General features: G+C 43.4%; 1 protein-coding gene across 11 annotated transcripts in view; it reads left to right on the top strand.

The window, feature by feature from the left end:
• RYR3 (ryanodine receptor 3) overlaps nucleotides 1-18,276 on the top strand; it is a 978,540-nt gene that overhangs the window by 672,962 nt on the left and 287,302 nt on the right. For all 11 annotated transcript variants that reach the window (XM_077263521.1, XM_077263512.1, XM_077263503.1 and 8 more), the window contains one exon: nucleotides 2,455-2,536. In XM_077263521.1, coding sequence (XP_077119636.1) covers nucleotides 2,455-2,536 — 82 coding nt within the window. The remainder of the gene's footprint in view (nucleotides 1-2,454; nucleotides 2,537-18,276) is intronic.

The following is an 18,276-nucleotide window of genomic DNA, read 5'->3' as shown; positions in this document are numbered from 1 at the left end:
CATGTGTCCATTGGCCACCATGAGTGGGCTGAGTTTTGTCTGCATACTACCTACCAATGCGTGTGTAATTTCACCACTACACAGGAGTGAACATCAGCGAAAAGTGCCCCTTGACACTGCACCTATAGATACAAAACAGAGATTGTGAGTTCTGTGCAGCAAAATATGTTCTCCCTGCACAATGTATATGATTTGATGTAAATGTGCCTGTACTAAAATTATTGACATTTTACAAAAATCATATATTGTACTGTAGATTAGTTTGGGTTACTTTAGTGGGATATGTTTTATGCTTTAAAATGTGCCCACCAAGAGGCATAAAGTCAGAGGGCTGAATCTGCGGCAGGGCACTGGCTGTTTTCATGTTGTCCCCATGTTCAGTTATCTGAACCTCGCATGCAGAAAAATAACACTTCATTGGTATCCAAGAAAGTCCCATGACTTAAATCGCTTCTTTAGTGTTGTACTATTGTTTTCTGCCTGCCCCGTAGCAAAAAAAGTGAGCAAAGTGAGTGGAGTAATACATATCTGCAAGATCGGACTAAATGATTAAATTTGTGCCCTGTAAACATGGAGAGATAATTTACATTGTAGCTGTATATCCCCAATTTCTTTTTTTTATCAAAGCTGTTTCTTAATATTGCATTTGATCAGTAAAATTGTTAAAAATGCCCTTGGCTATTAAAGAAGAAAAGTTGATAATAAAAGCCCTGTTTTTTTTTGTAAATGCCAGTCTGGCTTTGGTATTACGTCCAGCTGTGCTCCTCATGACAATGGTTTCATGTCACGACTGTCCTTCTGTATAAAAAGCTCGATCCACATTATTGTCCATATCTTAAAATCATCTATTGGTTACCTAGGATATAGAGATTAATATGAGTTATTAATGTATTCTGCACTTGGTCCCCTGTTATTTCAGTGAAACCACAATTTTGACATCTTGCAAAATATTATTAATAATAAATGTATACTTAAATAATATTAGCTGGAATTAAAAACTAAATATTTCACAGAAATAAATATATAATTTTTTGCAGCATAAATTGAATATATCTATACTAGAGCGTAGGTTGCTAGATCAAACTGCTGGCGTCTGCAATGTCATTTATAGAACAGTGCGTATTCTTGAACAGTGCTGCAAGCTATCTCCGGGTGGCCAGCAGTATGTATCAGATTTATAATTGATCATATATCATTGCTAGAGGCATGCTCAAAGTGGCCATTACCATTATCGGTGCATTCCTAAGGCATGCTTAATACAAGAAAAACAAGATGGAATTTTTGACTTGTTCATTATTCTTTTTTTTTTAACATTTTGCCTTATTCTGCAGTAAAGATATTAAGTGTATCTTCTATATTTAGCTGGTTAGCTGGATATTGTAGAAGGAAGCTTATTAAAGAAAATGACAGTGTTTCCAATCTTAAACGCTAATTGTTTTTCCACAAGCCTCTTATGTTTTATAAGTCAGTGCCTCAAAGTGGATGAATTTACGACAACCACAACTCCAAAATCCTCCACATGTATTAGAATAAAGTCAGACAATTTCAAGGAGCCCCACTGACCTTTGATGTATATTTAGGATCTCACAACTCTTCCGTGATGGATGATGTTGGGGGAGAGAAGGTTCCAGATCTATAAATTTAAGGGACCAATTCTCGTGCTATACCTACAAATAAAACCATGCCACAGGTGTCATACAGCAGCTTACTCTTCTCTCCCCATGCAGAACACTTGCACACTCAGCCGATTGTGCTTCTCTATGGACAAGATCAGGAAATGTATTCAGCCAAACATGCTTTTGTTTGACCGGTATTTACTGTGTTTGACCGGCCTAAGGCTGCGGTCACACTAGCAGTATTTGGTCAGTATTTTACATCAGTATTTGTAAGCCAAAACCAGGAGTCGGTGATAAATGCAGAAGTGGTGCATATGTTTCTATTATACTTTTCTTCTAATTGTTCCACTCCTGGTTTTGGCTTATAAATACTGATGTAAAATACTGACCAAATACTGCTAGTGTGACGGCAGCCTAAGTCAGAGGCAGAAAAGAAATTGCCAGTCACACATTTCGTATGATAATGCTAATCATAGTGCAGAGTACCGGATGTAGAATTAGCAATAATTCATATAGAATATGAAGTTTATAGCCTACAATCTTCTGCTATAACCAGAAAATATTTCAAGAACCAAAAGCCAAGGGAAGGTCTGCTCACCTGGGGGTGAAAGATCCAAATTGCAGAAAACAGAATTGATGGAGTTTATGGGGTTTTTTTTTCGTATCATATTGTGAGAAATATGAGCTAAGCAGTAGGTCCAAACATTTCTACTACACTTTTAAGGGCACAGCTAATCACATCACAGAAATTCTTTTGTCATTTCTGCATTTGTCCACAGATATATATATATAATTGCAATTATGTTAAAAATGTTAAAAATTTCTTTTACTTTTTCAGTGGATGATGTTCAAGTTTCCTGTTATCGGATCCTATGCAGTCTGTATTCCCTTGGGACAGGAAAAAACATCTACGTTGAAAGGTTTTATTATTATAACTTTTTCTTTTCATTGATCTGTTAAAGGGAACCTGTCACAAGAAAAAGCGCTATTATCCTACAGATATGGGGTTAATCTGCAGGTTAATAGTGTTGCTAACCTGCCTGGCATCTGCATTTAGCCAAACACTGCAGGGAGAAAATGAACTTTATTTTCCCTCGCAGCGTTCCGGATTCAGTCACTGGGGACGTTGCCAGCCCTGGTTCAGTCAGCACTCTGTTTATGCAGAGCAACGGCTGTAACTTCCAATGGGAAGAGGGTCATGTGACACATCAGCCAATTATCTATGCTGTGAAGATACAAGATTTGCAGCATCTGAAACAACGGATACTGGAAGCCTGTGCTAGCATTTCTTTTGCGGTGTTGCTATCAGTGTGTCACGAGTGGGAGAAGAGGGTTGCATTGACAATCCAACACAATGAGCAGCACTTTGAACACATTTTATAAGTGGTCATAAACTTGTAAATAACTCATGAAAGAATAACATTACGTTAAAACCAAGCACAACATTGTTTTTCTTGTGAAATTCTCAATAAGTTTGATGTGTCACATGACCCTCTTCCCATTGGAAAAAATAAAGTTGGATGCAAAATGTCCGACTTCAAAATGGCCGCCATGGTCACCACCCATCTTGAAAAGTTTTCCCCCTCCCATATACTAATGTGCCACAACATGAAGTTGATATCACCAACCCTTCCCATTTTATTTAGGTGTATCCATATAATGGCCCACCCTGTATAGTGAAAGTTCCTTAAAATATGTATGGCTGTAAGGATGATAAACAAACAAAAAAAGGCTAGTCATCTGCCTGTGTTATGGTTGTGTATAGAGAGGTAGAAGCGTGATGATCTGGGCATGGATGCTGTATAATGGGGCTGAGGAGTGAATTACTACAGATCGAGCTGTGTATACAGGGGATGAGGAGTGATGTATTGCCAATGGATGCTGTGTATACGGTGGCTGAGGATTGATGTTTTGTAGATGGAGGCTGATGAGTGATGTACTGCAGATAGAGGCTGTGATTAAGGGCTGAGGAGTGATAAACTGCAAATAGAGGCTGTGATTAAGGGCAGAGGAGTGATGTACTCCAGATGGGGCTGTGTATTCAGGGATAGAGAAACAGCGTACTGCAGATGGAGGTTGTGTATGAAGGGACTAAGGAGCCATGTACTGCAGATGCAGGCTATGTATAACAGAAATGCAGAGTTATCTACTGCAGATGGAGGCTGTGTATAGAGAGACTGAGGAGTGATGCATTTTAAAGGGAGGCTGTACTGCAGATAGAGGATATGTGTAAAGGGGTGAAGAGCAATCTACTGCAGATGGAGGCTGTATATAGATGGGCTGAAGAGTGATTTGCTGTAGTGTAGGCTTTGTATGGAGAACCTGAGGAGCGATGTACTGTGTATATAGGGGGTCTGAAGATCGATGAACTACAGAGGGACGCTGTGTATATAGGAACTAAGGAACAATGTACTCCATATTTAGACTTGATATAGAGGGGCTGAAAGGAGTAATGTAGTGCAGATGGAGGCTGTGAATACAGAGGCTGAGAAACAATTTATTGCAGATGTAGGCTGAATATGGAAGGGACTGATGGTGTAGGCTGAGTATAGAAGGGGCCAATGATGAAGGCTGTGTATAGAGGGAATTGAACAAATATGTTCTGTCAATGGGGGACTATGTATCGGGGCTAAGGATTAACGGGACTAAATATAAAGGTTCTAAGGCGTGACATACAGTAGATCGAAGCTGTGCACTGAGGGCCTAAGAGCAATGCTCTGCATATATGGGGCTGTGAACACAGGGGTTTGAGGAATGATAAGGCTCTATGTAGAGGGGCTGATGAGCAATGTACTGTGGGAAAAGGCTGCATAAGAGGGGTTGAATTGTCATATACTGCAAAAGGGGGCATTATATAGAGAGAGGCTGAGGAGCAATGTACTGCATGGGGGATTGCATGTATAGGGAGATGTAAGGAGTAAATTTGTAGCTACATCACAATCTTAAAGATGTGCTCACACAGCAGGACACCCCTTCATGCTTCCTGCATATGAGCATTGCTGTTCTTGTGGGCTGGGGAATGCCATTGTCCATGGATGGCTGTGGCACTAAGTGAGATTGACCACACATAACAGTAGTACCCAGGTTGTTGGGCGCTGCCGTCAGTGTGCCACTGGTTCGTGTGCATCTGGTTATGTAGTGGCAATGCCCAACTGGTTACATTTTTAATGTAGCAAAGTGACACCGTAGTGCTTTGGACCTTTTGGGTGGGGGAATGGCAATTGATTTTAGTGGAATGAATACATTTATACAATAGGTACATTGTGTGGAATATTATATTCTGGGGTTAGTTGTGATTAAAGGGTTATTCCCCAAAAATTAAGCTATTCTTTTAACAGGGGACATTGGGTCTGACCATTGGGAACCCCAGAGACCCTGAATGTGGGGTTCGCCAAGAATGGTGCTCTGCAGCACTGTGCTGAATGGAGTAAAGGTGCACATTCTCGACCTCTGCTCTATTCATTGTCTTTAGGATTCCTGGAAATAGCCATTCACTGTACTCGGTAATCCCATAGACAACTCAACGAGCAGAAGCTGTATATAGTGCCTTGCGAAAGTATTCGGCCCCCTGGAACTTTTCAACCTTTTCCCACATATCATGCTTCAAACATAAAGATACCAAATGTAAATTTTTGGTGAAGAATCAAAAACAAGTGGAACACAATTGTGAAGTTGAACAAAATTTATTAGTTATTTTACATTTTTGTGGAAATTCAAAAATTGAAAAGTGGGGTGTGCAATATTATTCGGCCCCTTTAACTTAATACTTTGTTGCGCCAACTTTTTTGCTGCGATTACAGCTGCAAGTTGCTTGGGGTATGTCTCTATCAGTTTTGTACATCGAGAGACTGAAATTCTTGCCCATTCTTCTTTGGCAAACAGCTCGAGCTCAGTGAGGTTTGATGGAGATCGTTTTCAGCTCTTTCCACAGATTCTTGATTGGATTAAGGTCTGGACTTTGACTTGGCCATTCTAACACCTGGATACGTTTATTTATGAATCATTCCATTGTAGATTTTGCTCTATGTTTGGGATCATTGTCTTGTTGGAAGACAAATCTCCGTCCCAGTCTCAGGTCATTTGCAGACTCCAACAGGTTTTCTTCAAGAATGGTCCTGTATTTGGCTCCATCCATCTTCCCATCAATTTTAACCATCTTCCCTGTCCCTACTGAAGAAAAGTAGGCCCAAACCATGATGCTGCCACCACCATGTTTGAAAGTGGGGATGGTGTTTTCAGGGTGATGAGCTGTGTTGCTTGTGCTGTGTTCCTTGGTCTTCATGATGCTCTCTGTGCTTCATACAGAACCCTGAGACTATCACAGAGCAGGTGCATTTATACGGAGACTTGATTACACACAGGTGGATTATATTTATCATCATTAGGCATTTAGAACAACATTGGATCATTCAGAGATCTACAATGAACTTTTGGAGTGAGTTTGCTGCACTGAAAGTAAAGGCGCCAAATAATATTGCACGCCCCACTTTTCAGTTTTTGAATTTCCACAAAAATTTAAAATAACCAATAAATTTCTTTCAACTTCACAATTATGTTCCACTTGTTGTTGATTCTTCACCTTACATTTGGTATCTTTATGTTTGAAGCATGACTTGTGGGAAAAGGTTGAAAAGTTCCAGGGGGCCGAATACTTTCACAAGGCACTGTGGCAGTGACCGAGCAAAGTTCAAAGCAAAACGTGTTTTAATGTCCAACTCACAGCAATACACAGCACACAGTATCCTCTGGATCGCAGCCGGGGACCATATCCTTCGGGTCGCAGTCGGTAAACGGGCCAGTCGACCTCCGAGACCTGTTGCCGTGGGTGACTGCACCGTCGTGTACGCTGTGGGTGCCAGGTCTTTCAGCTCCGCTTGCCTGTGTTGCCTCACCCAGGTGGAGCTCTGCAGAGCTTACTGCTCTGCACACTTGCAAAACCAAACTGACACACCCAACCCTCTGCTTCAAAGTTTTTCACAAGGAATGTGTGGCCGTAGGCCACATGGAAAACCCAGCCAGGAAGGAAATGGACTGCCCCACTACCATCCTGTAGTCCGTTTAAAAAATAAAAGCCCAGAACAAGTTTTCTTAAATCAGCCTTGGACAAATAGCTTGCCCAAGACCCACACTCGCTTTTATTTTGCATTGCAATCACAGCTATGCCTGTGACTGCAATGCACTCCCATGTGCCTCCGTGCGCATCCTGGGGGGACACATAGCAACCCTCGCATGTGACACCAGTCACTGCCTCACATACCTCCCCTCTGTTCAAATCTGCGAGATTGAACACTTGTCACCCCACATGGGCAACGTGACAGGGCATCCGCATGTCCCTGTGACCTCCCTGCCCAACAATCTACTGAGAAACCGAAGTTCTAACCATTGATTGATGTGAGCATTCCTCTCCTTTTTGTTTATCCTCCACAATTTGTTACGTGACCACCCACCTCCCTGTTTTCCGTTGCAGAAGACACACCCACTTTCCTGACTAACAGTAGATTTGGGCCCATTTTAGGTGGTCTCGACCTTGTTTATTTGGGGTTCAATTACCCTGCAGCTCATCCCATAACCTAAGTACCTGCCTTCTGGCACATGGTACTATTTCCTCCATACCCTTACCCGGGCCTTGGTGACTGTCATGCTGGATTACAGAAGTCCACCCGGCAACTTTGGGCATATATCCGTATTATGTCGCACCTGAACTCGAGCCTCCCGGAGCTGCTGATTATCGAGAGCTCTATTCATTTTAACCTGACCCCCAGCTACATCCTTGGCCGGTGCCAGAGGGTTCCTTGTGGGTATGACCGTAGTCACCCCCGTGTCCCCACCTTCCTGATTCCTCCAGGCTTTCTTTCTATATGTATATTATATAACTTTATAATATACACCAACCTTGCGGATGTTTTTATTGATAGAAAAATCCCTTCTAACCGGTGTGCCCATTGCACACAATTGGGAAGGGAGAAAAGGAGGGCAGAACTCCCACATACTATACTAAATAAATTCAAGAGAGCATGATGCCCCGGACCAAGAAATGTACAGCATAATCAAAATATTATGCAAATAGAAAATTTTATTGACAAATACAACACAATAAATAATAACACTGGTATTTTGAGGATAAGGTGTATGACTCATAGGTACACCAGCATGGAAATATGCACGTAACCTAATGTAACAAGGGTGTGATAATAAAACCACAGACAATAAGTGTAATAACCCTAGTAGTCGAGCAGTAAAGTGCAAATTGCGGGGAAGTGTAATTATGGGTAGGAAGGGGGGAGCAAAAAAAGGTGTCTATGGTACAGTGACCAATCCACCTCACGGACCCAGGGCGGAAACCCCAATATACACACCACCCACCCCTATTGCAAAATGCCCGGAAAAGTAAGTATGGCTAAGCCATAAACCAGAAGCTAAGCTTACCCATATGTGCAAAATTCCATGCAAGGTGTCCACAGAAATGAAGCCCCGACGCACGTTTCGCGTTGATCGCTTCCTCGGGAGGCTATGTGCATGTGGATAGAAACTGGGGTTTTTTATATCACTATTACAGCTGCTGCTGATTGCCGCGTGTGTCCTGCGGCGCATGCGGATGGACTCACTCCACAGTGCTACGCTCCTTCCGGCCATCCCAGCGGCGTCCAGAGAAGGGGAACATCCCCGTGACGTCAGAGAGTCTGGGCGTCGCTGTTTAAGGATGCCATTGGAGGCGCGGCCTGTCGGCGAATCCATCACGCATGCGCACCACTAGCGACCATTTTGGAAGAGGGAAAGAGTGCTGGCAAGACCGGGAATACAGGTAAAATATATCTACGCAAGAACAATGCATCAATAATACATATATTGCATCAAAAACAGGACAAGCCACTTAATGTTAAAGTGCAGGGGCACCACATGATGCCCAAGTATACATTTCAACGCAGTCCGTCATGCTTTAAAGATGCTGTTCCAACAAAGAATGCTGCCGCTTCCCCTTGGTTGTTTAATCGAGAAAAAGTCCTCCCAGCACACAATCAACCGCCTCCGCATAGATAGAGTTATCAATAGCATCACCAGCATATAAATGTAGATACAATGTAAGAAACTGAAAACCAAAAAAGTGGAGAAAGAACAATGATTAAAACCACAATGTTAAAAACAATTGAAACAGAGGAACACAAATTGGAATAATAAGACCATTTATAGAAAAGGAACAAAGGATAGTTTCTCATTTAGGCCATTTGGGGCAATAGTCCCCAAGGACACTATCCAGCGGCACTCTACCTGTGCTAGGGTACGTTTCAAGTCACCACCCCTACTTCCTGAGTGGACCCGGTCGATACCCCGTACCTTGAATGTGTCAGGATTACAGTCATGATATAATTTATAATGTCTCGGAATTGTTTTAAGTTCCAAGACATTATCTACGTCCCTAGCTGCCTCAATATCCCTAACATGTTCACGGACCCTAACTGGAAAATACTTGGCACTCAGGAGAAAATCGTTGCAAAATTCAGAAATAAATTTTATTCGGTGCACCCAGCTCAACATATAAACGTTTTCGGTCTATACAAACGAGACCTTCATCAGATATAGTTGTGAATGCTGGAGACCATGGGTGGTGTGTGTAAGTCACACTCTTGGTAGAATGCTAGCCAGGGAACGGGAGCGCAAGGCGCCTGGGAGCATGCGGAGAAGTATGAAGCGCTCTGGAAAAGCGAGGTACTCGCAGGGGGGAGGCGCTGAGGATCACCGATGCCACGGACGCTGTGGACGCTGCGCTGTGAAGCAGGGAGGCTTGGCACTCACCTGGGTCGTTAGTCCAGGGGTGTCGCTATATTAACTTCCTGGATCCTTAGTCCAGTGCCTGGCATCGTTGTAATCAGATCCTTCTGTTGCTCCTGTCTGCTGGTCCTGGCTCTTGCAAAATTAAGCTAAGTCTTGCTTCTTTGTTTTTTGAGTTACTTGCTTTGCTACTATTTTTGTCCAGCTTGTACTAAATGTGATTTCTGACCTTGCTGGAAGCTCTGGGGGGCTGGTGTTCTCCCCCCGGCCGTTAGACGGTTCGGGGGTTCTTGAATATCCAGCGTGGATATTTTAATAGGGTTTTTGCTGACCATATAAGTCAGCACTTACTATATTCTGCTATTAGCTAGTGGGCCTCTCTTTGCTAAATACCTAGCTCATTCTTATGTTTGTCTTTTCCTCTTGCCTCACCGTTATTATTTGTTGGGGGCTTGTATCCAACTTTTGGGGTCTTTTCTCTGGAGGCAAGAAAGGTCTTTCTTTTCCCTTCTAGGGTTAGTTAGTTCTCCGGCTGGCGCGAGACGTCTAGAACCAACGTAGGCACGTTCCCCGGCTACTTCTATTTGTGGTGCTAGGATTAGATATATGGTCAGCCCAGTTACCACTGCCCTATGAGCTGGTTTTTTGTGTTTGCAGACTTGGTATTTATTCCTGAGACCCTCTGCCATTGGGGTCATAACACACCGCTGATAGCCCCACACATTAGGGGTCTCCTCTTTACACCGCTGATCACCCTTCACCATAGGGTTCTCCTCTTTACACCGGTGATTGCCCCTCACCTGAGGGGTCTCCTCTCGCAGGGCCATAACCTGCTGCAAAATGAGCTCACTCGTTTTCTGCTGCTGCTGATACAGTAGCTCCTGCTGCTGCCGCTGCAACCTCAGCACCTCTTGCTGCTGCTGAATGAGGACCAACCGCTTCAAAAACTCCTCAATTTCCAGCAGGCTTGAGCTGTAGCATTGCAGGCGTGCTCCCTGACATGCACCATGCTTTGCAGTATACCTCAGTTCACACTGCCTGCATTCTCTAACCATATGTAGTGCAACGGTATCCACACTGTGCAGTGATGAGGCAGTGACCCAGCAAAGTTCAAAGCAAACGTGTTTTAATGTCAAACTCACAGCAATGCACAGCACACGATATCCTCCGGATCGTAGCTGGGAACCATATCTTCCAGGTTGCAGATGGTAAACACGCCAGTCCACCTCCGAGATCGGTTGCCGTGGGCGACTGCACCATTGTGTATGCTCTGGGTGCCAGGCCTTTCAGCTCCGCTTGCCTGTATTGCCTCACCCAGGTGGAGCTCTGCAGAGCTTACTACTCTGCACACTTGCAAAACCTAACTGACACACCCAACTTTCTGTTTCAGATTTTTTTTATCAGGAACCTGTGGCCATAGGCCACATGGAAAACCCGGCCGGGAAGGAAACGAACTGCCCCACTACCATCCTGCAGGTTTTCTTAAATCTGCCGTGGACAAATAGCATGCCCAAGACTCACATTCACTTTTATTTTGCATTGCAATCACAGCTATGCCTGTGACTGCAATGCACTCCCCCGGCTTCAGTATGCCTCCGTGCGCATCCTGGGGGGGACACATAGCAACCCTCGCATGTGACACTGGTCACTGCCTCACAGTGCACATACACTGTATTGTTGAAAGGGTTTCTGAGATTCTAGTAGTCGAACCCCAGGGATCAGCATGGTATTCTCTATTCTACAGATAGGAGAAGACTTATTTTCTTGAGAATAACCCTTTAATTAACATTCTACAAGGGGCCAGTGCTTTGGGCTTGCAATCTCCTCAGGCCAAAAATTGTGACCCAGCCTCCTTCAATGTCAGTGACCATCCCTACGTTACTGTATTATGTGAGCTCGATATAGATGTATCATCATCACACTGAGATGAGCTTATGGAAACATGCTCTTTGTTTCAGTGACTCGGACAGGAAATAGTAAGTGTTTGACAATTACCATATCATATATAATTAGCCCTGATCCCTGCCTCACTCTCTGCAGAACAGGACAGAGAGTGGAGGGACCCACATGTCTTTGTAGCACATAGAACTTTAATCTCCTAATGCAAGCTAGTCCCCTGATGAATCTGCTTTGATGAAACACGTGTTGGGGCACAGCCATGAGGGACAGTGCAGGGCCTTTCAGTCTAGGGGTAGTTTTGGACTGCCCTTGTTAGGGCGGGAGTACTGGAGTAGTTTACAGCTAGCCCTATAGGGAGTGACAGGGTTATTGTCTGTCCCTTCTATCTTCTGAAGGATCCAACCAGGAAGAAAGATATACTCCCATGTGGAAGTATACAATTGAATTGGTGAGAATGTGCCAATCTTTATACTTTTACACCTGACTATGATATTATGTGTTTGTCACCTATTTTTGTTAGGGTCGACACATTGTTGTATGAAATGTTACATTATCCAATGCACTTAAGCGCATTCAAGATCGCATTGTCATGAATAGGTGACCTTGTTTGGTGGCACCCTTTCAGCATTTCTCACACCATGACAATGGTTCCTTGTAACATTAGATTGGGCTTCTACACTGCAGCATAAACTAGATCCTTACTGGAGGACGGACCCCCGGTCAGCAATTTTGGAGTACCATAATTCTCCTAGACCTAGGCTCGCCCACCCCTCCCCTTATTTTAGAGGTGGCACTTTTTTGTTAGCTTTTAATATGTCCAATAAAAAATAATTTTTTTAATGCACCAATCTCACTTTTTGCTCTATACTGATAGTTCTTGGTGAGACGATATATACCTACTTCGCTGTCAGTGGGCAGTATCACCACTATTTTGCTATTTTGCTATTTTTGCATGTAATAACACAAAAAAAGTGGAAGAATGAGTATCTAGTATAAGTACTAGCTGTTTCCAGCCAGCTAACGCTCGGCACGCTCATTGCTATCTAATTAACGCTGCTGGTGATTATGCAAATAAATGTACGTTTACCTTGGCTGAAGTGGTTGAATTACATAGAAAGGAAGTGCTGCGTGTGGTAATGTGGGGGAACGGAGCCTCATGTGGTAATGTGTGGGGACAGAACCTCGTGTGGTAATGTGGTGGGACGGAGCCTCGTGTGGTAATGTGGGTGACGGAGCCTCGTGTGGTAATGTGGGGGGACGGAGCCTCATGTGGTAATGTGTGGGGACGGAGCCTCGTGTGGTAATGTGTGGGGACAGAGCCTCGTGTGGTAATGAGTGGGGACGCAGTCTCGTGTGGTAATGTGTGGGGACGGAGCCTCGTGTGGTAATGTGGGGGGACGGAGCCTCGTGTGGTAATGTGTAGGGACGCAGCCTCATGTGGTAATGTGTGGGGATGCAGCCTCGTGTGGTAATGTGTGGGGACGCAGCCTCATGTGGTAATGTGTGGGAACGCAGCCTCGTGTGGTAATGTGTGGGTACAGATCCTCGTGTGGTAATGTGGGGGGGCAAGATGTGTGGTAATGTGGTGGGGGCGGGATTATGTGTGGTGATGTGGTGGGGGGTGGGATTATGTGTGGTGATGTGGTGCGGATTGTGTGTGGTAATGTGGTGGGGGCCCCACCACATCACCACATATAATCCCGCCCCCCACATCACACTTGCTAATCCCGCCCCCTGCACAGTAGCTCCACCCCATCACATCACCACACATAATCCCGCCCCCCACCCCATTACCACACACAATCCCACCCACACCACATTACCACACACAATCCCGCCCCCCACCATATTACCACACACAATCCCACCCCCACCACATTACCACACATAATCATGCCCGCCCACCACATCACCACATATAATCCCACCCCCCACTACATCACACTCGCTAATCCCGCCCCCTGCACAGTAGCTCTACCCCCACCACATCACCACACATAATCCTGCCCCCCACATTACCACACACAATCCCGCCCCCCCACCACATTACCACACACAATCCCGCCCGCCCAACCACATCATCACACATAATTCCGCCCCCCCACAACATCACCACACATAATCCCGCCCGCCCAACCACATCATCACACATAATTCCGCCCCCCCACAACATCACCACACATAATCCTGCCCCCAACACATCACCACACATAATCCCGCCTGCCCACCACATCACCACACATAATCCCGCCCCCCACCACATCACCACGCATAATTCGGCCCCCTTACCACATTACCAAACAATCCCTCCCACCACCACATTACCACAGATAATCCCGCCCCCCCACCACATTACCACACATAATCCCGCCCATCCACCACATCACCACACATAATCCCGCCCCCCCACCACATTACAACACATAATTCCGCCCCCCCACCACATTACCACACATAATCCCACCCCCCCACCATATTACCACACATAATCCCGCCCCCCACATTACCACACGAGTCTTCGTCCCCACACATTACCACACGAGGCTCCGTCCCCCCACATTACCACACGAGGCTCCATCCCCACACATTACCACACGAGGCTGCGTCCCCACACATTGCCACACGAGGCTCCATCCTCATACATTACCACACGAGTCTGCGTCCCCACACATTACCACATGAAGCTCCATCCCCACACATTACCACACGAGGCTCCGTCCCCCCACATTACCACACAAGGCTCCGTCCCCACACATTACCACACGAGGCTCCGTCCCCACACATTACCACATGAGGCTCCCTCCGCACACATTACCACACGAGGCTCCGTCCCCACACATTACCACACGAGGCTCCGTCACCACACATTGCCACACAAGGCTGCGTCCCCACACATTACCACACGAGGCTCCTCCCCCCACATTACCACACGAGGCTCCGTCCCCACACATTGCCACATACAGCACTTCCTTTCTATGTAATTCAACCACTTCAGTCAAGGTAAACGTACATTTAATTGCATAATCACCAGCAGCGTTAATTAGATAGCAATGAGCGTGCCGAGCGTTAGCTGGCTGGAAACAGCTAGTATCATATATACCTCTGAACTGCCAGTGCCAAAGCCCCTATGTGCGTTTCGGCTGCATGTGCCTTCTTCTTCTATTGTTTAGGACATGAAAATGTGATTTATTTTCAGATCAATAACATTTGTCATCATCTTGACAATGATAGTGACATTTTAATAAACAGCAATGGCTCTGGCACACCGTCACATCTTGATGTAACATTACACGGACACCATGTTGCTAATGCTATTGCAATTAAATATATTTTCTTTTGGGAGGTATTGTTTTCTTGTTATTTTAAGGCAGATTTTGTGTTGTCAAGCTCAAGAATAGAAAAAACAAAAGAAAACAAATGAGGTTGAATAAGATATATATAGAGTCTCCAAAAAATGTATTTTACTCAATATTTTCTTTGCTTTGAGAAGAATAAAGATGTGAGAATGACAATGATTCACAACTGAAAGATGCTCAGGAGAGTATGACAATGATGTGTACTTGGGGGAGATTCGGCAGACTTGCAATTAACCTCCGTTACCTTGCGGGGGTGCAACTTATTAGCAAAGCATCACACAAGAGAGTGCAATTTTTCTGTAGCGCATCCTGTCTGTACACTTGGGAGAAGACACAGAAAATATTTACACTCGAAATTTCACCTGATAATGCCTTCTTTTTATTATTCTGTCATGTCTATTGTTGTTGTGAGAAAAGAGATTGAATTTGCTAAGAATTGCTTTCCTGATGAAATGATTAGTTGTTAAATTGGTCTTTAAACAATTTCCTGTGATACAAAAGCTGACTGCATGCCTGTGCTCTAAAGGGAGTACCTTAGAAATGTGTATTTCTTCTTCACTTAGACATTTCTAATAAGTAAATGGCAGTGGCGCACGCCGAGGGTGGTGACCCTGCGCATCATTCTGGCTTTCGGTATAATGTAGAATGAAGTGCTTGCTTGCACTCAGCAGTGATGCGTCTGTTGTCCAAATCGCAACCCAGTTTCTGAGTATACAAGGCTAGCATTTTCTGGTCCGGTGCCTTGCATCACTTCTGTCTGCTTCATTATGTTTAAGACGGCTGCATCGGTCAATGATCCCTAAAGCTACCATTTCTTAGGAAGAGGTTACAACAAAGTGGCCATTAAAACCTTTGCTGACAAGTGGACGAGGCATGCCGCTAGTCTTATTTCTAAACATCCAAGGATGCCACGTATTCACCCTGAACCCTTTAACGCCATTGTCTGTGTTTTTACATAAGTTACAAAAGCTGTAATATTACGCATTCTGCCACTTACCCACGGACTGCGCGGCGGTGAGGAAAATTCCACCTGGATAAATTGCTTGTCTGTAGAAATGTCAGTCGTCTGAATGTTTTTTTTTTCCTTTTATTGAGGCTGACATGTAGCAACTAAATTGCCTGTCAAAAAGAACAGACAGCAAGCTGTGAGATAGCCAATCAATGCTACATTCCAGCAGCTTAATTCAGGCAGCGGGGAAGAAAGCCAGCGGGAACAGAACATAAATAAATACTTCGAGTTGATTAATTGGGTTTTCTATCTCTGTATCATTCACACCACATGGACAAAATCAAAGATTTTACTTCAGAGCTGCTGATGAAATAAGTTAACAATAAGTACCGCTATCCACTGTTTAATCAATTAGGATGTCAATCGTAAATGCAGATAAGTGTTATAACAACAGAAGGGTGATGTAATTTATTACATCGGCATATTTTGCTGTCCTAACATGCACGTTTATCTGTTATCTCAGTCTATCAACGTACATTTCCATTTATTTGCTAAAACGGTTTTGGGCCTCTAGGGTGCACTAGCAAAACAAAACACAAATAAATAAATATATATTCCATTCCTCAACAACTTGTGTCCCATGAAGCACATTTGGGACATCATTGGTCAGCAATTTTCAATGGGAGCTGCCAGTAGCGGATCTTGATGATTTGGCCAAATGCGTTCACCACAGCAGAACATTCCTCAGATAACCATGAATAACCTCATTTACAACAGCCAGGTCTTATAATTGTGGAGATTTCTGCATGTGGCACTCATGCTCCATACTGAACAAATTGAGATGTTTTAATCTGCTGCTGACAGATTTCCCTTAACATGTCTATACAGCCAGCAATTTCCATAATTCCATATAATTTTTTTTCTTAATATTTTATCTGAGACGCTTTTTTCACAAACCCTTTGATTTCAGCGAGCAAGTGTGAATACAGGTGGACTAATTACTTTATTGCATAACTCCAAAATAACTGCCTCTAATGGCATCTTCCCGCCCACAATCATAATAAATTCTACAATAATAGAGTGCAGACTCTGACAGTGGCAATGTAGAGCAAACTAGTAGTACAGGAATAATTCTATGTCCAAGAAACAATTTATTACTTTGAGAAAGATGATAGCTAAAGTATCATTAGACATGAAAATGTGATATATTTTTAAATCAATAACATTTGTCAGGATCTTGACAATGATAGTGACATTTTACTAAAATGGTGACGGCTCTGGCACACGGTCACATCTTAATGTAACATTACACTAACACCACGTTGCTAATGTCATCATTACTATTACATTTATTTTCTTTCGGGAGGTATTGTTGTCTTGTGGTGTTAAGGCAGATCTTGTGTTCTCGGGTGAAGGAATGAAACAAAAAATGAGATTGAATAAGACACAAAATTATTAATATGATGCTGTAGTGTAAAATAAGAGTTTTCCTTGTAGATGACAAATGAATCTGCACCGAGCTGAGTGATGTATGATTGTTGAGAAATATGTATTGCTATTCTGTAGGGCAGGAGTTTGCTCATTTTGTATAGTTTTAGACAATATTATCCATCAATAACTATGTGTGTGAATATTATGCGTCACAGCTTGTTTTAACGCGCACTTTGATCTTACACAAGTCTTATTGTGAATGAATGAACATTGGCCTTTTAGTGCAGCCTAACTAAGAATTATTGATAGTGTAGTTTTATAAGTGTTAATTGTGTTTGCAATGTCCGTTTATTTTTCACATACATTTAGGCATGTCAGAAGCTTTAATCCAAAATGATGCTATGGTTCCATAATCTTATTATTTTCAATGTAGATTTTGAGTTGCAAATCAATTTGTATGTGCCATGATAGCGGTCTTTGGCCGGTGCACAGTAGTGCGAGTAGCACCTCTTATATCCCGCCTCTTCCTTTGATTAGCCAGCTTGGCACGCTGTCACATGTGCATCATGTCACACCAATGACATCCTACCAGGCCGGATAATTTTAAAAAATGAACCACGAATGACATTTGGTAAGAGGCTTTATTTCAGCTCCCATGTATTGGGCTATGGAATGGGACATACAAATAAATTCGCACCCAATAGACTTTGAATATTCTCATTGCTTTAATAAAAAATTAGTTTTGGGGATTTTTTCTTGTTTAGGAAGTTGGCATTGGTTCTGGTTGAAAAATAGTAAACAATGGAATCTCATAAATGCTGATATACCACTGTACACAAGTCTATATACAGTAGCTTGGAAGTGTTGTGTAAAAGACTTGCCTCAATGAGACAACCCTTTAATACCCATACTTAAGGCATATCATACTGATAAAGATGGGTTGCTAACAAACCACAACTTTAGCACTGACGAACGTAACCAGCACTGCTTGACCATTTAGTTGAATGGCTTGTATGTAATAATGCATTTATATATAAACAACCACATTCTTCCTGAGGTATTAGCTGTTCATAGGAGGTGGAGGCGCCAACTTGATCTGTTTTTTTTTTTTATAGTTTATCTAAAAATCATGGACTGACTATTTTTTACAACAGGAAAGATATATATCTTGGTATCGTGTTAAGACCTGAGTAGTCTGGAAAGCTTGCAATTTGTTACCATCTTTTCAGTTAGCCATTAAAAGGTATCAACCACTGAG

This window comes from Ranitomeya variabilis, chromosome 1, assembly GCF_051348905.1.
Source record: "Ranitomeya variabilis isolate aRanVar5 chromosome 1, aRanVar5.hap1, whole genome shotgun sequence".
NCBI lineage: Eukaryota > Metazoa > Chordata > Amphibia > Anura > Dendrobatidae > Ranitomeya > Ranitomeya variabilis.
This window is presented reverse-complemented; position numbering and strand designations above follow the sequence as displayed.